Here is a 25,795-nt window from a genome sequence, read left to right on the forward strand (position 1 = left end):
TTCTTATATGCCGTAGAACAAGAACAATTCCATTGCCGAGTTGCTCCCACAGATCTATTTCCACTGACTCAATCCCGCCCATGGATCCTGTGGTTGCTGCGGCTGTGCACTACCCGGCACGGCGTTGTGAGGAGCGGCACTCTGCGGTTGTCCGTAGTATTGTTGACTCGGCTGACCAGAGTAATGCATTGTCTGCTGGGGTCCCAAAGGTGGCGGACCTGGTGGAGGTGGCGGCGGTACAAAGCTTTGAGCCATGTACTGATTCTGAGATGGCTGCTGCTGCTGCTGCTGTTGCTGTTGTGCTTGAGGGTTACCATATGTGTTATACGGCTGTCCATGGCTAAAAGAGGTTTGCGTCGGTGGTGGAGAGCGAGCGCTCATACCAAAACTTGTTTGGTTAGGGGGAGGTGAAGTCGGCCCTGGATTGCGACCCCAGTTGCTTGGATTGTAAGTGGTTTGTTGCCCATACGGCTGAGACTGCGGCTGCGGAGTGGAGGTATACGAAGGGTTGGGTGGTGGACTGGAGTATGATGTGAATGTGGTCTGAATCGGGGGAGGCGATGTAGCCGTTTGATATTGACCAGTGAATGATGCTTGCGGGTACTGTGCCGTGTTGCCCTGGGACGGGTAACCACCGGTGTTCTGCGAAAAGCTCAGAGGACTCGGAACTGGTCTCGCCGATCCTGGCTTTGGTGGGGGAGATGCTGATGGATTCATCGACATGCGTTCCATTAATCCACGCATCCGCTCGCGTTCGATCTCTGCTTGCTGGCTTTTGTTTGCTGCTTTCTCTTGCTCAATTTGGTTTAGGAGCTGTGCTCCTTCAGAACGCCGATTATTGACAAAGGTGTCAACATTCTTCTCGAGGCTATCCACGGTTTCTTTCATCTCCGTATACCACCTCTTGGCACTTTGGAGACCGGCTTCGAGATCCAAGAATTCTTGGTAAGCTCTCTTGAACCTGTTGACTACCGTGGCTCGTTGCCGTTGGATGGCTTCATACTTGCTTTGCTCCGAACGGACGCGCTTATCTTGGAGTAGATTGTTGAACGTGGCAGTGAGCTCCTTCATCAAAGAAGATTGCTTATGGTTGGCCTGTAACAGTCGGTTTTGGTGTGGCCTGAACTTTTCCAACTCTGATTGGAAAAGTTGCTGTTCGTAATTCGGGATGGATTTCTTGTTCAGAATAAGAATCTGCGAAATATCATCGTTGTGGACCTGCATGTTCTTAGTATTGCCATGCGGAATATCTCGACCCTTTTGCTTACCTTATCCTTCAGATCCTTGAGTACTTGATTTCGTTCTCGTTTGATGAGATTGAGCTTCTTCAAAATCTCTTCAACTCTGCTGATCTGGTCCATGACGCTAGGTCCTTCATCCTCGAAATCGTCGTCTAACAGGTTCGGTTCAGGACCCGAGGGACTTGTAGCGGTGCTCGACTTAGTGCGCACCTTACTGACTGCCCTCTGGAAGAGGGCATCGGCGTCACCAACCTGCGCCGCAACGCGCATTTCCTCGAAGTCATTCTCATTTTGCCTAAATTTGGCGTATAGCTGCCCGTCGCTCCTGGCGGCTTCATCCAGGGCCTCTCTATAATTACGAATGTTTCCTCTCAGTGTAGTCGTAAGCCTCGAGCTTGGTTGTTGTGTCCATTCGCTTTCATATTTGGATCTCATCTTCTCGCAAACGCTCTCCTCCATATCCAGCTGTTTCGAGCTCTTTTCCAGTACGCCAATGATGGAGTCCTTATCTATTCGCAGCGTGTCGAATATGGAGATCGGGTTTTCATGACCAGCCACGTCGTCACACCATGTTCTGAAATCCTCATCAGGCAAGATGTCTCGGTCAAATCCACCTTTCAACACCTGTAAAGCGCCAGGTAGACGTAAATAGTCAAGACTCGCTGCCATCTCACTGTTGGCGAGGTCGACTCTTTCTGTTTCAGCTCGGATCAGCTTCGCTTTCTCCTCGTCGTATAAACTTGCCGACTCGGTAACGGCGAGTGGGACAATCTTGGCAAACAAATCGGAACCTGTGATTCGCTGTATGTCCTGTCCAGCATATAGCTCGCTCACAGGGATCGGTTTTGACGCTGGGAGCTTGGCTACTGGGGCCAAACTAGCTTCCGCGGGTACAGGTTGGTGGTAGATATAGTCGTTATCCTTGTTCAGCACCTGTAGCTTTTCCTGAATAGTAGAAAGATTACGCTTGGCGATTTCTGCTAAGAGCGGGCCGGTCTCTGCACTCAGGTTGGAACTAGGAGGCATGGTGCTGGGAAAGTTGGAGGCCAGCCGATTCGCTTCCTTGGCCTGAGCTTCGGCTGCCTTCAGTCTCGCCACGGCTACTCCTGGCGAATTGGCCTCACTGTCCGCTACAGCCTGGTAGTATTGCGATTGGGAAGACAATAGGTTGTGCTTGATCTGAACGAACATGAGCCAGACCTTCTCGAAGATGGCCTTGTTCACGTTATCCTGTACACCCTCGAGAGCTTGTGAATACAGATACGCGGCCTGACTGGACAATTTGGCGAGCATTCCAACTTTCTTCTGGTCGGCCACCTGTTTTTCCAGGAAGACTTCTTGAGCTTGGGCGAGCATGATGCTGATGAGCGATTTGACGGTTTCCCTGCTCAGGTCGGACGAGGGCGCGTGCAAGAAGTTTTCGTTTATGTAAGTAAACATGCCAGCTGATGCTTGAAAGGAGTGGTAGGCGGCCTTGAGACCCGACTCTTCGGACCTCGTCTGGATCGCAGCATGGCAGGACAGGACGGCGGATATGTTGAATATCACCGAGGCCTTTTCGAAAGCAAGGGAGTATTGCGCAGTGGATTTGTGGGTGAAGGCGTCGAACCTTGATCCAGCCAGTCAGCAAGCATGTCGCACAGGATTATTGACACGCAGCGCCGTATTCGAGAAACATACCATGTGAAGGAGATCTTGATGTGTTGCTCGTCGACGGGGAACCGCAAGTCCAGCAACTCCAACTGGCCATAATATCGATATAGCAAGTCCCTTCCAGCTGTACTATCACTGCCCGCGCCTCGCATGTCTTGGCGCAACCGGTTGAGGGTCTGGCATTCTTCGGCGTACCGTTCGGGGTCATCTCCGTAGGTATCCCTGATATACGCTTTCAGTGGCGTGACCCAATCTATCTCGTTGGTGGCCTTGAGCGGCACCGAGATCATGGGCGTCTGTGTCATGGTGGCTGGGCACAGTTTGTGGCGAGTTTTGCAACCCGGCAAGCCTGTCGGTTCCGGAAGGGCAGGAAGATGTTTCAAAGATCCTCTTTATTCATACGACGTCAATATTGCTGGCAATGGTCGCCGTCCCGTGGAGCTGGAACCTCTCAGAGGCGCACCTGACGAGTTGAGGACGACGCTTCGGTAGGTCCTTCAGGGTATAGTGGGGGCGGGGTTCTCTTGGTGGGAAATTGCCGGTACCCTGCGGGTGGGATGGGGACATCAGCAGCGACTTGGAGTAACACTGCTTCTCAGCGCCCGCGACTCAGCGGTGGAGGAAGCAGAGGAGAGGAGGCAGAAGCAGGAACTGAAGGAAAGCAGAACAGTTGATCGTAGTTATTGTTGTTGTTGAGAGATTGACGATTGGGTATCGACGGTCACAGGTCATGCTGTCGGTGAGCGATGGAGATTAAGTGTGCGGTACAGTGGAGCCAGAGTATGACGGCACTGCAGCAGGGAAGGGAAGGGAAGGGAAGCTGCCGTAGGGAACAAACTATATACATACGCATATCCCAAAGGGCGACTAACTCGGCTCCTAGTTGCGTTGAAGAATTGCTGCCGAACCAGGATGGAATTCTTCAACATGGAAAGCCAACAAGAGCGTTTGATTGGTAGGCGAGTGACGCATAACACCCTTGGGGACCATTGCGCGGCGCGCCTATCCAGTGTCGTTGAGAGCAGAGGCTGGAAGGGGGAAACATTAAATGACAAAAGTGACATCGAAGCATTGAAGGCTGCCTTAGTTAGCTACCTGACCTAGCCGCCGAGAAGCTGGGTCTGGGTCGGTCGTCAAGCTTGCAGCTCTTCAGAAGGTTTAATTAAGCGCAGTGGTCCGACCGAGCTTGTTGCTTCGCGGGGTCTTCCTTGCCAGAGCCAGGGCCGGAAACGCGTTCACATGCGCCAACTCTGAGAATTTACGGGCAACACAACAGTATGTAAAGTCGGCGCCATACCGACTACGTAGATATATTGGTGATATGAGCCATCTTTTCTGCCCTGTATGGTACTTGAGACGACTCGTCGTTTTGAGGATTACTTTTGCTGCCTGGCGAGTTGTGGCTCGTTCTGAAGCATCTGATGAAAAAGCTAGTTAGTCTAGAGACTATAGTATCATACGAGGAATAATGTTGTGGTAACCTGGCTTCTCGTCAAAATGTGATTGATACAGTGACTGGCCCAAAATCACCCAGGATCAGGCGTTGGTAGTTAAATGTCTAAAGCACCTTTCATTTTATTTCTATTTTGCCAAACCGGGACTAGCGCATTTGCCGCTTTTACTCAGTCTCGGCTCAGTCAATTCTCAGTCACGTACCTGAACAGCTGGAGTCATGACAACTTATGCACAATTATACAAAGAAGACGGATTTTAAGGAGAAACGGTATTTACTCACTCCGTATAACCCAGATCAATACGGCTTACAATTTAAGGCTTATTGAATAATATATATAGCTTTTAGCTACGCTTAAATCCGTCTTTAAACCTAGGGTTAATAAAATCGTGAAGAAACAAAAGGCGCTTAAAATGCTCGTAAGTAGATTTTTATTTATTTAATATAAAGCCTGTTTATTACAAGAAACGTAGGGGAGTAGCTCCTAGAGTGGATGGGAGCCGCTGGATAACTATCTGGGCGCCTAAGCGTATTCAGGGGCTCGGTCAGCCGTAGAGCCTAGGTTAGTGATATCAACCCGCGGGTTATATCCCTATCCTCCAACCTCGCACGGAGCCTGCCTTTCGACTCGAGTGGATTCAGCGGCGTGGCGACAACGAGGCGAATCATTGAGGCCCTTGGGCGGGGGGAGGGCGGCAGGATGGCCGACGAAAGCGGAGGCGCAGAAACGAGTATGTGAAGTCAAGAGTTACAAGAAGGGGACGTCGAGGTCAGGAGGGCTTCTATTGATGTTGCGGCGCGGGCGACGTTGACGAAAGTAGCGCGAGATTCCGTGACAGCGCCATGCCCGAACGGGTAGGGCGCCTAAGCTCGACCGTGGAACCTGTGCCGAGCCACAGTCCACCGTGGCAGCAAGGCGTGGGTGAGTGCAGGCACAATAAACCACAGTGAAAGGGATTATACCATAGTCAAGAACGTCGGCCTCTTTTCCTCTTTGTGACAGGAAACTTGTACCTCAATATGTATTGGACGTACTACCTGGCACTAGCAATCTGTAAGAGCGTTCAATGGCAGTCGCCCTGTTGCGACCGCCTGTAGGTGAACGGCAGTCATATCTGTGGGTGAGGTGCCGCTTTGTGCAGGATCTTGAGCCTGCTGAGGAGACAGCCTGAAGTTAAGGGTGGGAACCTTTTACAGCATCACGTTGCAGGTGCTCAATTAGTGTGTATTATTTGATTCATCGTCCTGGTAGAGGAGAGAGGGTGTTGTACGAAAACCCAAGGTAAGTTCTCCGAGGCTGACTCCCTTCCTTGGGAAAGTCGAGTAGTACTCCTTTTCCATATACACGCCGCCCAATGCAATTCACAGCTTCCAGTCTAAGTATCTAAAATATAGTGGTGTCCTTCATACCTTATTTTACAGTCAACTAGCCTACAACGAATCCTCCCGCGTTACTGCAACGAAGCCTCTGCAGTTTAGCCAGAACCGGATCCGGCTTCTTTCCTTCGCTCCTCATCTGACTTCTTCTCGGTGGTGCCTGAAGCCTTCTTGTCTGAAGCAGATGACTCTTCGGGATTCTTTTGGTGAGCCGGGTGGTTTGTTAGGTTGTGCCACATGGACTTGAGAAACCCTTCGCTCCTATGTGTTTCCGGATCATCATCTTTGCCAGGGTTGGCTAACGGATCAGAACTGGTGGTCGATTAGCAGTGTGACGCCGAACATGGGAGACTGAACTTACTTGGGCATCTTGACATTCATAATTCGCTTTGCCGTCTCATCGCCCATCTCATCTGCTAACATCTCCACGATTGTCCGTTGGTTTGCTGACAGGTACTTGGGCATATTCACCCGGAACTCGACCTTCAAGTCTCCCGAACCGCTTCGGCGGCCGCCAAGCTTCTTCATGCCCATGCCACCTAATGTGATCTTATCACCGGTGTTGGTGCCCGTGCTGATCTTGACCGCCACCTCGCCATCCAAGGTTGGTATCCTAGCTTCGCCACCAAGCAAAGCTGTCGTCAGTGGGATACTGGCAGTATACAGTATGTCGGACCCGTTTCGCTTGAACTTGGGATCAGCAGCAACGCGTACTAAGACGTAAAGATCTCCACGAGCGGTACGTGCGTTGGGCGGTGCACCATCACCAAGGGAAGGGGCGTCGCCCTCTCCGTCCACCCTCAACCTCATTCCATCCTCAATGCCACCAGGGATATCTACTGTGATAGTCTTGCGATCCCTAACAACTCCGTTGCCACTGCATGTTCGACATTCCGACCCCCGAGGGGTTTGTTGTCCTGAACCTTTGCATGTTCCGCAGGTCGAGGCCATCTGGAAACCACCAGTCAAAAAGTGGACTTCTGTTCCTGTGCCTCCACAAGATTTACACTCGGTTCGCTTTGTACCAGATTTCAAGCCACTTCCGGAGCAGGTACCACAAGGTACTGTTGGATGTATCGTAATAGTCTTCTGTGTGCCCTTGGCTGCTTCCATGAAGGATATGCTGGTTTGCATCTCAATGTTCTCTCCAACCAGAATTTCCTGTTGAAAGGGGTTCGACCTGCCACGTCGGCCGCCGCCGGCACTGCCGCCAAACGGACTTTGTCCTCCAGTGAAATGCGAAAACAGATCATCGAGGTTGATGTTGGCGCCGAAGCCTCCCTGGCCGCCACCAAATCCACCACTGAAGCCGGAGAATGGACCGCCGGCGCCAAAGGGATGACCTCCTCCAGGGGAGGGGTCACCATTCTGGTCGAATCCTGATGCACCGAACTGGTCGAACTGCTCCTTCTTCTTGGGGTCTGATAGTACCTCGTATGCGGATTGGATCTCACCGAACTTGTCCTTGGCGCCAGGGTCTTTGTTCGTGTCGGGGTGGTATTTCTTGGCCAAACCGTAATATGCCTTTTTGATGTCTGCTGGTGTAGCTCCTTTTGATACTCCCAGAGCCTTATACGGATCTCTTACGGCGGCCAATGTGTTGGGCGTAGCGTGGAAAGCCTTTGAGGATGGCACATGTTAGCTAACTTGGACTGCCGGGAGAGAGGTGGTACTTCAGATGCCACTTACCCTTCTTTGTGCCTGGTTTTGGCATTGTGGCTTCGCAGTATTCTCGGCAGGTCTCCTTGTAGTAGTAGCAGCAGCAGCAGCATATGCAAGTGTTCGTGTAGAAGGCGCACGTTTCCGCAGACTCTCGCGCAGTGTCTGTCTTCGGTATATCTGGGTCGGGGATAGCAATCGCGACGGGAGCGCGGCCTTGGTCAAAACGTTGGAATTCATCTTTCAGTTAGAACATGTGCTTATCAAGAAACAATCAAGTGAAATTTCATGGTCGACCGGGCCGGTAGCACAAGGCGTAGAAATGATTACATGCGCGGAAGCGTTGAGCTACACGATGCGAGAGGGCGTTGACGTATCGTATCTTGAAGCGACTGGAATCATCCAAAAAGTTTTTGGGGGGTCCAAGCCGCCGCCTGCCGAGCTAACTAAGGCCTTGACGCCAATCGGCTGCGTTGCAATTCATCCATTGTGAGAGCTCCAGTCGTAGCTGATGCCTGAGGCATCTCTCTAACGTTAGCAAGCTAACCCCCTACATGGTACATACCTCGAGTGCCCGACTGAAGTTACCTACTGATGGCAACGGCAACGGCAACAGAAACAGCGGGGCACAAGCCTCGACGTGCTGCTCTTTCAAAAATGGCGTCGCGGCTGATTCCGCGCCAGCACCCCAGCGGGATCGGGGGAGTGTACCGCTGAAACGGTTCCGACGAAAAACCGCCCGAAATCACATGGTTAACAGGATGGATGCTTGAATGCAGAATTTAGGTTGACAGCACGCAACAATGAAACAGGATTCATATGGAAGATCGATGACTGAAAGTGAAAAGGGGACAAGTTTTGCTGCTGAACCAATTACATAGATGTAGATGTAGATATAGATATAGATATAGACCTAGGCATACACCTATGTGCTGGAAGGAATGCTTCGAAAAAAAAATAAGATAAAATAAAAAGAAATATAAAAAATCGAGGTCCCTAACCCATGCTACCTGTATTTTTGCGCCCGAGAACTCCCCAAACCCCCATATCATTAGTATGCAAGATGCTGGAAAAGCCAGTGTCAGACACGACCGATCCCGGCGTATATACCAATCCAGAACTCCCAACCCTTCATTATAATAGACATTATGGCATTGGTGATGCGTGAGGTAAGTTTTTGTTCCTCCGCGGCCTGTAAACCCCAGGAGTCTTGACTCTGTGTAAGAAGTTGACCACAACCTCGTTTTCTTGGACCCCCAACCCGTTGAAGTGCTTTCTCACGACCTGGGTGAGTTCATTTTTGCCCTGTCTCCTATACTCTCGTCTCCGGGCCATCGAAGGGGAATAAAGCCCAATTCCACCGGGTCGTGAGAGCACAGTCTTGTGGTAGTCATGGGTAAAGGCAGTCGGGGTATCGAGGTTGTGTTCGCGGCGGTAGTCGTGGAGTACTTCTCGGTCGAACGAAGACCAGTCGAGCTGCGAGGCCAACAATGTCAGTAAACCAAAAAGCTTGAAAACCGGGCAAGGCCTTTTTCTCCATACCCCAGGAGGAGCAGCTGGTGGTGCCACAGGTGGTGGTGCGATGGCAGCGGCCGAATGACCGTTGACTAAAGTCACTTCTCGCAGGTTTGAGCCGGCCGAACTGGCGACCCGACGCATCTTTGTTCCGCCATTCGTGTGGTGGTTGTCTTTTGTCACATGGCTGTTCTTTTCTCTGCTGTTCGGTGTCTCCGACTTGGAGTCGTCGTGGTGGTTCGTTTTCAATTTGGCGGGAGGCATTGGTACGGCCGGCGGCTGCGAGCCAAGAAGCTGATGTCAATCGAGGCTACAAGATGGTGACTGAGGACTTGTAAACGGGCGTGATGCTTGACATTCCCAATGCTGATTTTAGAAAAGCTCGTGGAAGAGGAGACCCAGCCTAGCAGAGGAAAGGGTCATGAGATCCGTGTGTGGTTGCATTGGATTGGGTGAGGAGAATCAAATGATCAGCATGGACAATTGAGCGACTCAGAGCGCACAAATTGCGGTCTAGTCACTAAATCCCCATCCCAGCGCATTTGTAAATTTCGGGGTCTCGAGGAATCAGCAGCCGATAATGCTGTGACGACATACTTTCCTCCCCACTGGTCGGACGAGCCAACCAAACATGACCAGCCAGCTCCACTAACAGCCTCTGCATCTCGGCTGCTTGAGCTAATGGCCGTGCCTGCCTTAGTGGGAACCTCCGTATCCGCAACCCGCACTCATTGCCTAACTTTATTGCTCAGGGTCCTTCTCACCCGTATACTCGCTCTGCCATGCGGCCACGCTTCCATCTACAGTCCGCCGCTGTATTTATTCGAAACTTACTCTAGTGCTACCCCGATGGCTAAGAATATCTGGCCTTTATACATAGTCCATGACAGACTCGGCACGGACCGTGACATGAATGAACGCCTGGCCCTTGTGGGCGAATTACTACCCCTCCCCCCTCTTGAGTGCTTCTGAGTACTGAAATACATCCGCTTCTTGCGCACATGCGCAGACCAGCTCGTTGCTTCAGACCAGTGCGATTGCATCACCTTGTGGTTGAATATTTCCACACAATGTTTGCTATTTACTCCCTCCATACACGACCCCCAATAACCATGATACCTAGAGTCTTGGTACCTCCCCGCTTTCGATTCCCGCGCTTGTATAGAGTTCATCTGATGTTTGAGGCCTAAAGTTTGTGAAGCTTGTCAGACTATACCCTATGGTCCTGGACCAATACTAAGCAAAGAGGATCCACATGGTCCCCGTCTTGGCCATCTATACCCTCCGAAAGGGCAGTCCGATAACCGATTACCTTACACGCCATGTATAAACACGCCATAATCTGAATATTCATTTTGGCTATTCAAAACTTTTTCTATAATGCTGGCCGAAGCCCGAATTTTCTTTCATTCAGCCAAATCGCATGGCTGCATGCAAACGCTACAAGTTTAGAACGTTCGGTGCTTTCGATTCTACACTACCTATAAAGCCCTGGCCCACGAGGAGAAGTGCCATCACCGGCATCCTACAACGTTGCAATGTCCCGGCCCAAGAGATCATGATGTTTTGGAACACAACCACACATGATTGGGTGCGTGGGAACGGACCCTGATGCTTGGAACACCGTTCGGCTACATGTCCATCTTTGTCATAATCAGTTCATAGGCTGGGAGGGGGAGTAATAGTAACAACGATCCATTGAGATGGATATAAATGGGGGGAGGGATTTCACTTAAAAATAGATAGCTATACAATTCGCGATGTTGTGAGAACTAGGAGGGTTCAGATCTCTTAGTAGGTTGTCCTCCTTTTATTTGGTCTAATATTGGAGACTTACGAGAAACTTACGACATTGCGGTGATTAATCGAATAGGTGAACTAAGTAATGGTAGATTGGGTTAGAACTGTATATACTATGAAGTGTGATTTGAAATCTACCTATGAGTAGGATATCACAGAGGAAAAAGTGGCACGTGTCACTTTTCTAATGGGTATTAGGGTATAGGGTAATCAAAGCCTATAATATAGCTCGTTAGCATTAAATCGAGAATAATAACTATACACGTCAATATAGTATATTCCTAAAGCACACACGTAGACACATTCTTATACCAAACAAGTATTAGAGCTACAGCTAGCTAGCTAGTAATAAATTCTCTAGGTTTGTTAGGTTGTTATCTACGATAACATTTACGCTGATTTAAGACACCTTATATCTTTCTCTAATGTGGCCGGCTACGTCTAATATGAACTGTTAAACAAAAATACCTGTAGTTAAAAGCTTGGTGTTTAGCGGCACTCGGTTGAATGTGACATATACAAGGTTTGCGGGCTCGAATGATATTATCGTTTTGCTCATAGTTTAGAACTATCGGCAATGAGAGACAGCTTGAAATTCAATTGAAGAGAATATCATACCAATCATGGACATTTCCGAATTAATACCAACTGGTGAACATTCATCTTAATCTAACCCTACAAGCTTGAAGCTCGATTTAATGCTCTTTGACATAGTGTAGACTACGGCGTTGCTTCTCTAGAATAATTTGTTTGAACAAAAATCACCTTGGTGACATGCTTTTATTTATAAAACAACAAGAAGATCCATGTTGTGGATGCCACACGTCACGTTCGTTCAAGGACAATCTTTACCTCTTTCACTTACACCAGAAGAAGAAAATAAGAAATAAGAAAGAAAAGGGGGCAAGGCTTTCCGGGCCAGGGACGTGCTGATCAATTCTTGTGCCTGCTCGTGCATTTCCACCTCTTCTCTTGCCTAGCTTACAGCTAGTGGCAGAGGAGCTAAGTTCGAGTTTTTAATTGCTCTTTCCAATGCCAACCTTCTAAAAACGGCAATAACAAAAGCGCAAGAACACATAGTGTGGGGGTGGGTATGAGCCTAGTCTAGCCGGGATATGTTCTTTGGACCGTCGGCCCTTTCGGCAGTAAGTCAATGATCAGGCATAAATGTTTTCATCAGCGCCGTGCATTGAAGGGCTAACTTCCTGGCGACCTATGCCGTGGTGGCTGACCTCAAGCTGGCATGCTGGTATGCTATGCATAATCATGCACTCCGGTTTCTGTCTGTCTCACAAGTGATGGCTTGCACGGCTCTCGGTGCCTACCCTGGTAAAGTGGGATACTGTTTTCATCGACGTGCAGATTCTAGCGCTGCAGCTAAAAACGCCTAGGCGGGATTTTCTCCAGCGGGCGAAGAATGATTGCTTTTTCGTAAGAGAACCCAGCAAATCATTTTGCTGATCCGACAGGTGCGGCTGGTCATGTGCCATCCTTTACTCTGACCTTCCTTCCTCTGGTGTAGATGGGATCGGGGGCTGAGACTCGAAAATACGGCGTTAGCGATTGCTTTGTTCACTTGTTCACTGTCAAGAATTCATGGTTTAGAGCAGCCCCCACGCCGCAGATGTTGTCCTAACCGTAGTACTTTCGTGGGGAGGTAGACAACTTTGCCTGCCGGCAACACTGTAGTGTAGACTGCAGCTCGGTATATTTGACTTTACTTTCCCCGGTTGTGTGTAACCCAAGTCTTACCGAAGCACTACGGCAGGCCTGTTTCACGATTGCGCTTTGGAGAGCGCAAAGACAAGGTCGCCAAGCCGAGCTGGCTATCCTGGTTAGGGCCATAGGATCAATTGTAAGAGCCATTTTGTTTTTCTCTCGGGTGATCTCTACCTATCTCGATTAGTCGAGTCGCAGCCTTGGATTGACGGACACCGATTCTGGAACTCATCTTTGGACGCCTGTAATCGCCCGGTTTTGGATGACGCCTTACCCAACGGCCGCTGTGGTTTGGCACTCAATACGCCGTGGAAGTTGCTTAACATTAGCGTACCAAGCCAACGGGATTGGAAAAAGAGGTTCCATCCCTGAGCCGAGGTCCTGAACATGATTTATCACGAAGGCAGGTTGGTGGGCTTCCATTTGACACAGAATGATTTTGAGAACGCAGCCGGTTGGGTTCTTCGGACTACAGATCAAGACAAATTGAAAATCGATAGAACCTTCTGCAATTTAGGACCGCCACTGGAGTAACGCCTTGTTTACCAAGGTTTAAATATTCATGACCGGCCGAACCGCGCAGGATCTCAAATAACGCGCTATCGACGAGACCTGGAATACTTGTCCTAATTGTCCAAGATCGCCCGCGGGAACATCGCGTGTCACTCATTTTTGATCCAATGAGGGAATGGAGAAAGACCTTCTGCTTCTCCACAACCCCATACCCCACACCACACCCAGCCCGTGGACCTCTGTAGCATAGTACTTTTACTTGTGGTCCTCATATAGCACGTCACGCTAGAGTACATCGATCCTTGTTCCCTGTGCCTTACTGATTCACCTTAACGCCGGAGCAAGCACTCTTTGCAGCTACAGTTGTACATACTTGGAATGACAATTGGGTTTTTGTATTATTATTAAATTTCTTAATATTGATGACTCACAGGTGCTGTGCCAATTGTAAATCCGGTTCAAAGGCTACACGTAAAGCGAGAAAGGAACAGGTCACGATAATGTCAAGAATATGACCTGGAATTCAGGAAATACAAAATCATTCGAGGCTCTATGGTTAGTAGCGAAACATCTCACGGAGACAGACATTGCCAAGTATAGTTATTCTGGTAATCCGAGAAGTTTAGCATTAAGACTGACGAAACACTTCTTGCAACTGAGACTCCACCACCATCAGAGCATGCTCCAATTTTTGATCACCGGCATTGCCCGCCAACCCGTCGCGCGTCCGGTGGGGTTGCCAAGTGTGAATATCGCTGGACTTGCATGGCTTGCCAGTCAATCGCGGCAATCGTTCAGAGGTCTTGTCTATTAAACGAATAGCACGTCAATGTGTTGTTGATACTGAGTCGTCTGTATCTACCAAGAAGGTGCCAGACGACCGGTAACTACCAAGACGGGCTGTAGAGTATAGTTAGCATGAGATGGAGCGCCACTTTATCGCGAATTTGACACAGTCACAAGCTGCGATCGGTAAACATTTCCGGAATACCTATGGCACTGCGATCTTTAAGTCCCACCGCGTGGCTTACAGTTTACTGCACTTGCCTGTGCAACTACGGAGTGCTTACAGCCATCATTCTTCGATCATTCCCACTTAGACTCGGAGCACGACGAGCCGTCTCTCACTCTTTCCACGAATCTACAATGACCGAAGTGGATATGTTTTGACATGCTATGAGGCATCTGCTGTATGCTGATAGAACATCTAAGGGCGACAACAACCCCGTTCGTAGAGGTACGTATCATTGGGACGCACATTTAAGTTGGCCCCGTTCAACGCAACGCAAGCTAACTTTACATGACGCCTGTTGCCTCTCCCCCTCGACAGCGGGCACTATTGCTAGTAAACATAGCTAGTGCCTGTCCTTATTATAGTGTCAGAACCAGTCACGCCTGATTTATGACAGAAAAGCAATCGATGCTAATTTTCCGCGGCGTAGCATGCGAACAATAGCTCGCCTGGGCCGGAAAAGGACTTGCGCTGTATCTGCCTGTGGTGGTGTAGTGCCCCCGTCATCTACACGCCTCGTCTAATGAGTAGCACTCGCCAGGATGCAGATGGCAGTGGTCGGGTTAATTCGTTAGCCTGGCTACCCTGAGCCACTTCTATGGGCCCACAAGGGACCCCGTGGGCTGGATTCGTCGCGGGTACCCGAGCGCCAGTTGTGCTTAAGACCCAAAAGCCCCCCACGTTGTCAATCGCTCGAGGTTATTTCTCCAGATTCTGCTTTGACTTTCGACCCACGACCGTCGAAGCACAGCACCACGCGCGCCCCGAGTTTCGTCTCTTCTCGTCTCCATAGGGGCTCGGCCTGTTGAGCCGCTTCAAAGAGTACTCTTCAATCATAAGCTAGAATCTAACATCTTGTCTTTGGCAACTGTTGGCATTAATTTGTTGCTGGAGCGCAAACTGCTGTTCAGCATCGCACACTACCTTTGCGTTTCCTTGACTGGAACATTATCGCCAACGTCCTTCAGTGTGGTAAGTTGACTCAAAAAGCGCAGATGAGCTCGCTCACCTTGGGCTTTCATTCACTAATTTTGTCGCTTTCATCGATTGCGCGCCTTTCGGACCTAAAACTTTCGGGTCTCTCTTTACATCTATCTTTTTCATCGCCCCCGACCATAGCACTATATCACTATGAAGTCAGAATTGATTCGTCCTACATTACACAAAAAGACGCACATGAACTCCAGTCCTATCTTGCGAGCCTAGTGGGTGAGCGCATCCAAGTCATTGAGCCCCTGGTCGTATACCCATGTCTTCAAGGTGGTTCGCCAATAAAGGCATTGATGCTAGTTCGTCTGCAGGCCGCATCCCACTTGAAGTTCAAGTGCGAACCCAAACCCCACTCGTCGTTGCTTCGGCTTCGTGTTCCCTTTCCAAACACGTTGAATAATTCAATTCCACAGCGTATGATTTCATGGTAAAGTCTTGTTTTCTTTCAATCGAACATGACTTGGAAGCTGACATTGTTTGTCATGTAGCTGAAACCCTGACTCTCACCTGTTGGGGGACGCTCTTAGGTCTTTTCAGCAAGCATACCCAGTCACCTTGCGCGCGCATCAACGCGGCAAATAGTTCAAAGATCATTTCCGACGTGTGTACGGTAGAGGCCCTTGACCTCCTAGCTATGTGCTAGCTTTGATAAAGATTCTTCTACGGTGATATTGGAGCAGATTGAGACACAACCGAGCACTGGGTCTCAGCTGGTCAGGTAGCTCATCGAGTGTCGGTCACTAACTCCAGGTGCTGCGGAAAGCAACGACTTTGAGTGTTGCCGTGTGACCGCCACCCGGCTTTGTCTTGTGGAACTTAACCGTTGCCCCTACCTAGCCGAGACAACGATAGAGATACGTCAAGAGTACAGTTTGACGTCACCTATATACCAAACGGGGCTACCGGTAACCCATCCCATAACTAGCACAGGCAGTTGAGGGTTCGTGAGGACTGCAAAACACTGTTGAGGATAATTGGTCCATCACCTACGGGAAGATGTCGTCTCTCGTTGCAGTACATCCTGGCGAGATCAAATCGGCCTTGCCCGTGACAAGAGCATCACCTATAATTGCGAAGATGCAGGGGCCAAACCCCCGGTCAGTCTCCTCAGGAGTTCCCGAGCGAGGACTGCCGGAGAGGAAAGATTCGAAGGAGAAGAGTGACCACGAGCAGGATGCAGATGGTGAAGTGGATATCAAGAATGGAGGTTCCTCTAATGACGAAGAAGGCCCAAACAGAAAAAGAAGAAGGAGCCGTAAAGGACTAGACAAGAAGTTTGAATGTCCTTCGGAGGGTTGTGGCAAAAGCTATTCAAGAGCTGAACATCTGTAAGATTGCCCGATGAACAATTCGTTAAGGTGGGATCTACTAACGACCGAGAAGGTATCGCCACCAACTAAATCACACACCCAAGTATATCTATAAGTGTACCTTCCCTGGTTGCGAACGGGAGTTTGTCCGGCAGGATCTACGCAATCGCCATATGGACCGCCACACGGCGAAAGGTTCGGCCTTGAGCCGCAAGGACTCCATGAATAACGCTAATGTAACTGCTGGATCTATTTCCCCAGAAGCAAACCGGGCTGGCTCAGGGTTCCCCAAGCCTCGCAGTGGATCTGGAGCTAGTCCATATACACCAATATCGGCTACGCCTCCGATGTATCCTCATGGTGGCCCACCTCACGGACTGGATAATTATATGCCATCAGACAATGGCTACAGTAGCAACAATATGAACCACCGCCACCCGCACCAGTCACCGTCCGGTCGTCCAGCTATACAAACTAATGTTGGTCCCTACGGTGTTCTATCACCTGTTTCTACTCAACATGGTAGCTACAACGGCCAGCCATCGAACACACCGCAGTCTACGCCGACTGGTCCATATGTTGCGCAGAATAACTTTCCGCCTTTCTCGTTGCCACCATCTGACTTCTCGACAACATCGCCAGCTGTCGCGACAAGGGATGCTAATCAGACTTACCCTACTACAAACAGTGACTTTGCCGATCCCTCTCACGTGCAAGCTTCCGGGGAAATGATGCTTTTGGATCAGATGGCAAATCAAACCACAATTCCTGTATTTGGTCCAGACGCTGGCTTGAACAAGTCCCCATATATCACAATTCCGGAGGACTTCGTGGCTTATCTATTTAACACGAACAATCCTGACGGGTCCCCCGTGGTAGGCCAGATGATGACTTCAGGTCAATATTCCTCCAAGTACGTAACTAATGAACGAAGCTCTACGAATGAGATACTAATTCTTTTTTAGCTACGCCGACTTTCAATCTCAGTACAGCATGCCTTATTATGGAAATGACGGCACGCCGCTTGGCTATTTCCCGCCATCAAACCAACCGCAGCAAGTCATGTCTGTTCCAAGCTTGCTTGACCAGAACCTGCCTGAATCGCTCTTGTCGGAAGAGAAGAGTCAAGAGATCTTCGACTTTATTAAGGAGCGCTTCCATGAGAAAGATCAAGCACCAGTTGAGCGGCAAAGGGACAATATCCTTGAGGGCGACCGCAGCGACGAGCACCACATGTTGAGCCGTAAGATGATGCAGGCGTACATCAGCTCCTACTGGATTCATTTTAGTGATCAAATTCCTATCCTGCATAAACCAACTTTCTCGCCAGACAAAACGCCCACCCTTCTCCTACTAGCTGTTATGGCAATTGGTGCTTCTTGTCTCGATCGGACAAATGGGCATGCAGTTATGCGAGCAGGTGCACAACTTTCGAATTTCCTTGCGTGGCATGTTCGGTGGGAGATATTCATGGATGCGAGCAGCCGGCCTCCTGCCAAGCTCTGGGTCTTCCAAGCACTCCTGTTACTGGAACTCTACGAAAAGATGTACTCGACTCGGGAGTTGCACGAACGTGCGCACATCCACCACGCCACAACAATCACACTCATGCGCAGAGGGAGATCCCTGATCGGTAAATCCGCACTTGACTCGCCTCCCAACCCTAGAGAGGATAAGAATGGGTCTAGGCACTCTTCCACCTCGGGCATCGCGAACACTCCTGATGAATGGTGGAACCATTGGATCACGAACGAATCGACGAGGCGTGCGGCATTTGCAGCTTTCCTGATAGATTCCGTACATGCAACTATGTTTGGCCACTCAACAGTCATGGTAGCTCATGAGATGCGACTACCTTTGCCATGTGATGACCAACTATGGAAAGCTGGTAGCGGTGCGGAGGTCGGCAGGACCGAAGCAAATCTCATGTCAAACGGCATCAAGCCCATCTCTTTCTTGGAAGGTCTGAAGCGGACACTCAACGGACAAGAAGTGCGAACCAACTCTTTCGGCCGACAGGTATTGATGGCAGGTCTTTTGAGTGTCAGCTGGCATATGAATCAACGGGACCTCCAGGTCACTTCACTGGGCGGTGGGGTAACACAGGCACTTGGTGGTCGTGATAAATGGCGTAGCACACTGACGCGAGCATTCGACGCGTGGAAGACGGATTTTGACAAGTTTCTGCAGCGCTCAAATGGTGCGGCGGACCCGTACAGTTATGAGAAGAGGAACGAAGACAATGTCGTCTTCGAGAGTCGGACAGTACTGCACCACCTAGCGCATATGGCTATGCATGTTGACATTGTCGACTGTCAGATCTTCGCTCGCGCGAAACGCCTTCTTGGACGTGCCATTGGCAACCAGGACCTGAGCAGCGCACAGAGAAGGATGAAGGACAATTGGGCGCCTACAGCCAAAGCCCGAGATGCCACCTTTTACGCTCTCAAATTCTTGGCTTCAGTGCTGCTTGCAGACGAGAATGGGTCAGATGCCTCGACGGGGTACAGACCGTTTGGTCCGGGCGGTTACGTCGCAAGAGATGATGTGCTTCTCAACCGACCATGGGTTCTTTACTTTGCGGCTCTGATTGTCTGGTGTTACGGGTTCGCCCTCGAAGGCGCGTGCCCGAGTGCTCCATTGCCTGCAACCCCCCATGAGAAGACAGGTCGGATGAAGGACTACCTACGTCGCTTTGGCTCGATTCCCACGCCGGAAGATCTGAAGCTGATGAAAGGTGTTAACAACAACAACGCGTTGCTGTTGGTCCTGAAAGACTCGTTTGAAACAAGCCGCTGGGAACTTCTCCATGAAGGCGCTATTCTGTTGAACAACTGCATTCAACTCAACACCGGTGCAAGCGTGGTCTGATTGACCCTGGCCATGTCCACACATGCAACCGCCAATAATCTGTCCAAGGTGCAATGGGGTCAAGTTAGGACAGGCTTCTGAGAAGGAAAAAGTTGTTGATTGACGTGTTTTTATCATGTTTATATGTTTGTAGTGTTGCGTGCGGTTTGTCACTCCGTCACGCATATATACCCATGGATGCATCATGTAGGCAGGTGAAACCAGGAGTTAATATTGGGAATACGTGGATTTGATGAATACATTCAAAAGAAGTGCTCAATCACGCGCCGGTTCACACTCGTTGGTACTCGACGGAGGGCTCTCTACGTATCTGGAAATGCTTTCACCAGCTCTCGCCGTGTAGTCTAGCCTGCTTAAGCTAAGCACGGCCGGGAACTTACTGACATATATGATGTTTGCACATGCGCGCCATCGGCGTTGTGCAGTGACCGCTGTTAACTCCGAGAGCACGGCCGCCACAAACTACACACAACTTCACACAGACCTTTATCCCTGTTAAGTCTGTTTCTTATGTAGTGTAGAGACACCTAGAATTCCGTATGGAAGCCGCTGACTTTCAGAAGCCCTGCTGGTATGCAGCTCCATTTAGAAATTGACGTTGTTTCTTGGGTTTCCCCGGCCCCTTGGACGGAAGCTCGAGAAGCTTTTTCCAACTGGCAGAAAACGCAAGGCAAGATTGGTCATTGAAAGCGAGATTGCGGTGGATGTTTGTTAAATCCGATTCACGAACCAGATCCCTCCAACTCCGGCGACAAGGTCCATCATGTAATTGCTTGGGTGCTGTACTTTGTTTTAACACCGCTGTCTTACCACCGTAGCCCCGCCCCCACACGAATCTGCATCAGGTCTACTGTAAGTTATTAGGTATTGCCGAGCCCCTCGAAAGCATGTCATGTCATGTCATGACCGGGACAGGCCCAGCTGTATATATCTTTCCCTCCAATCTTCACCGGCTGTCCATTATACTCACAGCATCTCGCGGTTGGCTACAGAAGGACGCATCTTTGCGGGATTCGCCAAGGCACTTTGTACAGCCTCCACGTGCTCGGCCTAGCACTAATGACAACAAGATAGAATGGCACTGTTGACAGAGCTCCCCCCAGAAATCATCCACAACGTCCTGCGGTTCGTGGACCCGCCGGATCTAGCCTTGGTTGCACGTATATGTAGGGTCTTTCATTATTCGGTCAAAGGCAACCCGACTGTGTTTCGAGATGTTTATCTTGCGCACTACGACGCCCCAGCGAGTGTCGATGATGTCGATTGGGAACGGGCCCTCAAAGACGTCGTGCGACTACAGGTTGTATGCAGCCGGCAGGGTGCTGATAAGAAGGTGTGTGTTCCCAGTAATACATGACCACATACATACATACATAACATACACACGACACTGCTTTGCTTCAATCGGCGCTCTATGTTGCCTATATCAATGGGAAGCATGCGATTGACTTTCCTGTTCTGCAGAAAGACGAATTGTCCTTTGTCTATGAGACCGTGAATCAACTACTCCAGCGTGCTTCATCCGATGGCGAGCGGGCCGCGCCTTCCGCGACCTATGGGCACTCGCGCAATGCCGAATTCCTCTCACAGTTGTTCGCCAACCCGGAGAACCAGAAGGTCTTTCTCGAGCAATCGTTCTTGTACGAGCGCGCTCACTTCAAGCTGCCACAGCACGCGTCATTTGCGGACCCGCCCAAGGCCGAGCATCAGCAGAGCGCCAAGCTGCATTGCCTGTATGGCGTCCCCTTGCTGCACTCAACTCGAAGCGGGCACGGCTATGCGACGCGGGCGACCAGTAAGATGGGGCCTTTCGCCTGCTCCAAGGTCTACGATTTGCGACAGTACACGGAGCGGACGAGGTGGGGACCTTTCATGGATGATGGCTCGGACAGGACCGACTGGGAGAAGGTAGAGGCCATCATGCTTTGCTTGGGCTCAAACCTGGACAAGCTGGGCTTGAACAAGTTCCCCATCTGCAGGCAGTTTTGGAGTGTCCCCTTCGCCGGTGTCTGGCCCGGCTCGTACATGCGTTTACCCATGCTAGGACCCGACAAGGCCAACCAAGAGGGAGACGAGGAACTCGACGACCCGTACGGCATTACAGGGACCTGGCTGAGGGTTGTGTGTTTCCTCGACTACACGGACTTCTTCCACTTCAACTTTAACCCGGACGGTGACATGCCGTCCAACGTCCCCCGCCGTGCCATCAGCTACGGCGAAGCAACGCGCTTGATCTTGATGAAGATCTCGGTATCGGCCGTGGAACCCCCGGGTCCCGGTGATGGTCAGGCCCTCCCCGTGGTGCACTTCAAGGGCGTTTCGAGGTCATTGGATGACAATTGGGACGAGAATGCCAACTCGGACATGAGAGGTAGGGGGATCGAAATGAAAGGTGCGACATGCGCGCCGTGATGCTTGTTCCTGTATGCTAACCTCGTTTCACTCAGGGACCGTAAGGCTCACGCCGGAGGGTGAAGTCCGTTGGACGACATGGTCATTGTTCAACGGCCAGGAGCGCTGGCGGAGCGAGAGCGTCCAAGTAGGTGGTGTCAGAAGCGCCAAAGGTGTCCTTGGGAACTGGTTTGACAAGTGAGTCGCAGCCTGGGCGGCAGTGCCTTGCTTTCCGTGGACTAGCAGTTGTTAACGGCTCATTCTAGGGATTACGATCCGCGGGGCCCAGCAGGGCCCACGGCTTTCTGGAAGATCTCCGATCAAGTGTCTCGTGGGGCCGAAAGAGAGCTCATGACAGACAACCACGATGGGATAGACCTTCCAGATGGTGATTACTACCCCGATGAAGAGGTCGATGATGACGAAGATGGGGGGGAACCAGAGGATGAGGAAGATTCCGAGGATGGGTTTGGATTCGGAAACATAGAGGACGTCGAAATAGAGTTCGTCGCTGGGTCCGCAGCAGAAGTGGCGGAAATCATTGCGCGGTTGCAGCGGTAAACCGTGGAGGAGTGACGTTTTGTATCGGATGAGTCAATCCTGGGAGTCCTATCGGCTGGTGTATCACAGGAGGAACGGCGAAACTGCATTTTATCCCAACCTACATGGTCTTGTTCCTACGACTAGTTCACGAGACACAGCTTAAAGCACACGGGGTTATTTCGTTTCAAGTCGCTCAGCTTCCATGAATGAATGCGCGGCTCAGACATTTTGCAAGGTGTTGTTATTATTCTTTACAAAGTACCGGTCCTGTGCCGGTAGGCATCAGGAGACGTGAAATGCCACACCAGCTGCGGTCTATTGGAGATAATCCTATGCGTACTGAGGTTCGGGTTGTCTCCTGCTCGCCGAGAAATAGCTGTGCTCCCAGTGAGCCGCAGCTTCAGTGCGGACGAACCTTGGGGCAATTGCCATTCTGCCACACTCCCCGGTTTGTCAGAAGCCCGAGGGCCAAGTCCATCACGAGGCGATAACGTCTTGTTCACCACACCTCATGATGTCGACTGTTCTTCAAAGTATGCACACCCCGTGACCAAGACGGGTTGCAGCCAGGCATAACGAATGACATGATATCTGTTCGAAACCCATGGTTCGAATTAGACACCAGGAGCGATCGCGAGGGCAGACGCTCCCGGCGGCCACATGCGACTACCGACGCACCTGAACTATATTCCTGCCTGTAGAGAGTCCGCCGGGGTCTATTTCAAGGGTGATATGATATCTTCTCCATCGTTGCCCTTTCGGGGCCATGCTCCGCATCGCTGAGACCGGCAATTTTTATGACGCCTGAGCTTCTGTCTTTGTGGAATTCGTCACCTTTGTCACATCGCCGATTGCGATAGACTCGGCTGATACAACTTCATCTATGCCTTTCGAGCCCGAGAGAGGCTTCGCTTCTGTCGAGATGTGTGCTGGTGATGCAGTGTGCTCAAGCTTAGGCTTGCGCGGGCTGGTGGGGCTTGACGAGATGTCTGAACCCGCGGCATCTAGAATATCTTCGCTGAAACTGTGATGCGAAGCAGGTCTATCGTCCAGGCCTGCCTCTTTTGAGCCTTTTGAATTCAATGTCTGATACCTTTCGTCAGCAGAAAACCCCGACGAACTCATGCGAGGGCTAGTGAGTGGGCTGCCATTCCTCTCACTGCCAGAATCTATTATCCTTGATTTTCTGCCACCGAAACCCCATCCACCGCCAGTGCTAGTACCGCTTGTACCACTGGTGGACCTGCTGCCCCAGCCCTGTTTGCGCTTCTCGCCAGCCCAAGAAGCCCATGAGCCAATGTAGGCCCCAGCCTTTGCGCCGACCGAGTTTGTGGTCTGCTGTGCTTTCGTCGCGTCCACGTTAGGCACACTGGTGTCGTTTTTCTGTGTGCCTGTGGGTACGGCTCGAGATTCCTCTGCACGCTTGCGTTGTGCCTCACGCATGGCCTCCATGTCGGCATAGAACTTATTGAACATGGTGCTGGCTTTCTCACGTGCGGCTGCAGCGTTCCGGCCCACGATCTCCTTTCCAGCAGCAAACCGTTCATCCAGGTGTAAATCCTGCACTTGCTGTTGGATGCGTCGTTGAACGTCATCGACGGTCAACCCGCCCGCACATGGGTGTTTGGGTTCAATGATGTCGAATAAAAGAGAGTCTGTATGCGCGTTCCATATCCGATAATTCTCTGTTTTGGACCAGTAATCGACCCACTCTGTGCCAAAATCTATCGACGGGTCGCCTTCGACATGTGGCAACATCAGCTTTGGATTGTTGCCATTTTGTTTCAAGTAGCTGTGATATTTGACTGATGATATGAGCGCTAACAGATATTCTTCAAACTGCAAGCGGATAAACTCTTCACTGCCACGATAGCCCATGTGGTTGGGCCGGCCAGGGTTTTTCTCGTCCCAGGTATCGTTGACCTCCTGCGTGATGAAATCTATCCAGCGTCGGTCGCTGGCAGACAGGGACAGCGCACTGCGCAGCGAACTAGACGTAATATTTATAGTGTCGTCGTCCAGGTTGATGAGAATGTCGCTGTATCGATCTTTTTGCTGCAAAAGGAGTGAATTGGTACTGCCCACAATGTAGGACTTGGTGCCAAAGTCCGCAAGTATGTCGAGCTGCTGCAGTGGCGTGTATGGACCAAACAAGCTACCCTGTCTGATGTGAGCCAACACTCGGAGAGGATGAATACTTTGTCGATGCTCACCTTTCCAAATATTTGCAGGGGTAACCCCATGTACGAAAGTAAAGAGTTTCGATCGCTGGTCCTCAAGCTGGTAGGTTTACTCAGTCGCTTTTCATACTCTGCCAGCTCTGGGCCGGCACAATCCTGCAAGTTCCTCAAAAGACCGGGTATCAGAGATATCAGAGAAAATTGCATCATGCACAATCTTTCGCATCGCGACCCAAAGAATAGCATCTAGAGTCATTCTCGTCAGCCAGTTGGCTACCAAAGGAGGATTAGAAATCCTTACCTTGGGCTGCAACAAACAGCATTTCAGTAAGACGAGTGTCTGCCACTTAAACTCACGGACTAGCTCGCGCAAACTCATGCCCAGGTATTGATCCCGATCCTCTTCCTCGTTTAGCTGGCCGCGTTCCTTTTCTTCCTTGAGACTCTCTTGAAAGCCTTGAAGGATCTCACAGTCGGTAAACTCGCGTTGCGCAAACCAGGCACTGGTTACCATGGACAATCGCTCTCTTAGCATGCCGAAGTACTGTGGACTATCGGCGATGACTACAACAGCTTTTTGAACGGTCGATCGAGTGACTTCGGGTGGCCGGTTCAAGAGCTGTGATGCGTCCATCTGTCTTGTGCATGATATACCAAAGAGGGAGGTCGCAGGAGAATCGCCAACAGCCGGTCGCAACAATGTAAAATAGGAAAAGTCCTCGGTAGAACTGGAGAAGGAAAAGCCCGAATTAGTTTCGTAGCAGCTCAGGGAGTCCGAGGAACACTCACGCATGAGCGCCATCGCTCAGGGCCATGAAGGGAAGCAGGCCCCAGTCGTAGTCAGCGGCGGGATCTGCTCCCTCAGGCACGCCAAACCACTTTTCTACCTCGGGGCCCCTGGCGTGGTGGAAGTCCACAACGGCAATTAGTGGTATAAATCCATCTTTCGCCCCCATCTGCGATCCTGCTTCGGAGCCGGGAGCAGACATTGTGAATATAGTTCCCAAATCCGTAAGTAGTATTCGTGATTCCAGGAGTTCGATAGCGTCGCTATGAACCAATGCGTCGTCCAGCAAGTCTCCTCTCTCTCTTCAATTCTTTCGTGTATTGCTGGAGTTCTTCACGAGTGTCTATAGTATCGGTCGTCGGAAGGTCGATCGTAAAAATGACGGCTTGACGTCACGGACAGCTTCGTCTTGAGAGCTATTGCATGAGTCGGGCGCATTCCTATGGGTCGCACAGCGGCCAAATATGTCGATAGGCAACAAGGCCTCACTCGCGTGCTGTCCTCCTGGATGCTAGTACGGCGGTCCAGAAAAGGGGGCGGTCAAGATGTCGAGTTATCCAATCCAACGGGGTGTTATCCAGGGACTATCGCAACAAGAACTCTTAGCGGGGCACGCCGTTCAACAGTCCCGTCTCGGGGGGTTTTGGTCATATGCCAACAAAGTCAACTTGGTGCACTGGCGAGTCTAGCGATAGAGAGCATTTCCTGGCGGCCGAGCTTGTGAATCCGCCAGCAAATGTCTTAGTGTCACCAAGGGAATAGGAGAACCCCAGAGGTCAAG

General features: G+C 50.7%; 8 protein-coding genes across 8 annotated transcripts; 3 read left to right on the plus strand and 5 right to left on the minus strand.

The window, feature by feature from the left end:
• Positions 1–54: 54 nt before the first annotated feature.
• On the minus strand, positions 55–3,199 carry BKA67DRAFT_511043 (BRO1-like domain-containing protein; the record flags this gene model as incomplete). The annotated part of the gene is made up of 3 exons (XM_046097376.1): positions 55–1,218; positions 1,269–2,850; positions 2,922–3,199. 3 exons carry the CDS (start codon positions 3,197–3,199, stop codon positions 55–57), a joined length of 3,024 nt encoding a protein of 1,007 aa, XP_045963954.1.
• Positions 3,200–5,540: 2,341 nt separating this feature from the next.
• Positions 5,541–7,898, minus strand: BKA67DRAFT_545893 (chaperone dnaJ). The gene is made up of 3 exons (XM_046101356.1): positions 7,414–7,898; positions 6,086–7,344; positions 5,541–6,036 (listed from the first exon to the last, which is right to left on the minus strand). The coding sequence occupies exons 1-3, from the start codon at positions 7,621–7,623 to the stop codon at positions 5,823–5,825; spliced, it is 1,683 nt and encodes a 560-aa protein (XP_045963955.1). The 5' UTR covers positions 7,624–7,898; the 3' UTR covers positions 5,541–5,822.
• Positions 7,899–8,342: 444 nt separating this feature from the next.
• BKA67DRAFT_29840 (uncharacterized protein) lies at positions 8,343–9,515 on the minus strand. Its single transcript, XM_046096056.1, has 2 exons — positions 8,926–9,515; positions 8,343–8,859 (listed from the first exon to the last, which is right to left on the minus strand). The coding sequence occupies exons 1-2, from the start codon at positions 9,160–9,162 to the stop codon at positions 8,530–8,532; spliced, it is 567 nt and encodes a 188-aa protein (XP_045963956.1). The 5' UTR covers positions 9,163–9,515; the 3' UTR covers positions 8,343–8,529.
• A 4,113-nt stretch (positions 9,516–13,628) lies between these two features.
• BKA67DRAFT_545903 (uncharacterized protein) lies at positions 13,629–14,621 on the minus strand. The gene is made up of 2 exons (XM_046101357.1): positions 14,237–14,621; positions 13,629–14,167 (listed from the first exon to the last, which is right to left on the minus strand). Exons 1-2 carry the CDS (start codon positions 14,281–14,283, stop codon positions 14,017–14,019), a joined length of 198 nt encoding a protein of 65 aa, XP_045963957.1. The 5' UTR covers positions 14,284–14,621; the 3' UTR covers positions 13,629–14,016.
• A 215-nt stretch (positions 14,622–14,836) lies between these two features.
• BKA67DRAFT_29969 (uncharacterized protein) lies at positions 14,837–15,676 on the plus strand. Its single transcript, XM_046096063.1, has 2 exons — positions 14,837–15,359; positions 15,421–15,676. Exons 1-2 carry the CDS (start codon positions 14,938–14,940, stop codon positions 15,422–15,424), a joined length of 426 nt encoding a protein of 141 aa, XP_045963958.1. The 5' UTR covers positions 14,837–14,937; the 3' UTR covers positions 15,425–15,676.
• A 333-nt stretch (positions 15,677–16,009) lies between these two features.
• On the plus strand, positions 16,010–19,113 carry BKA67DRAFT_589643 (fungal-specific transcription factor domain-containing protein; the record flags this gene model as incomplete). Its single annotated transcript, XM_046104494.1, has 3 exons — positions 16,010–16,260; positions 16,316–17,155; positions 17,208–19,113. 3 exons carry the CDS (start codon positions 16,010–16,012, stop codon positions 19,111–19,113), a joined length of 2,997 nt encoding a protein of 998 aa, XP_045963959.1.
• A 1,075-nt stretch (positions 19,114–20,188) lies between these two features.
• BKA67DRAFT_529960 (uncharacterized protein) lies at positions 20,189–22,065 on the plus strand (the record flags this gene model as incomplete). The annotated part of the gene is made up of 4 exons (XM_046099160.1): positions 20,189–20,446; positions 20,578–21,484; positions 21,561–21,702; positions 21,771–22,065. The coding sequence occupies 4 exons, from the start codon at positions 20,189–20,191 to the stop codon at positions 22,063–22,065; spliced, it is 1,602 nt and encodes a 533-aa protein (XP_045963960.1).
• A 777-nt stretch (positions 22,066–22,842) lies between these two features.
• On the minus strand, positions 22,843–25,216 carry BKA67DRAFT_589644 (transport protein Avl9-domain-containing protein; the record flags this gene model as incomplete). Its single annotated transcript, XM_046104495.1, has 4 exons — positions 22,843–24,207; positions 24,261–24,473; positions 24,529–24,955; positions 25,017–25,216. 4 exons carry the CDS (start codon positions 25,214–25,216, stop codon positions 22,843–22,845), a joined length of 2,205 nt encoding a protein of 734 aa, XP_045963961.1.
• Between the last annotated feature and the right edge of the window lie 579 nt (positions 25,217–25,795).

Source organism: Truncatella angustata (assembly GCF_020726525.1).
Source record: "Truncatella angustata strain MPI-SDFR-AT-0073 chromosome Unknown BKA67scaffold_1, whole genome shotgun sequence".
Lineage (NCBI taxonomy): Eukaryota > Fungi > Ascomycota > Sordariomycetes > Amphisphaeriales > Sporocadaceae > Truncatella > Truncatella angustata.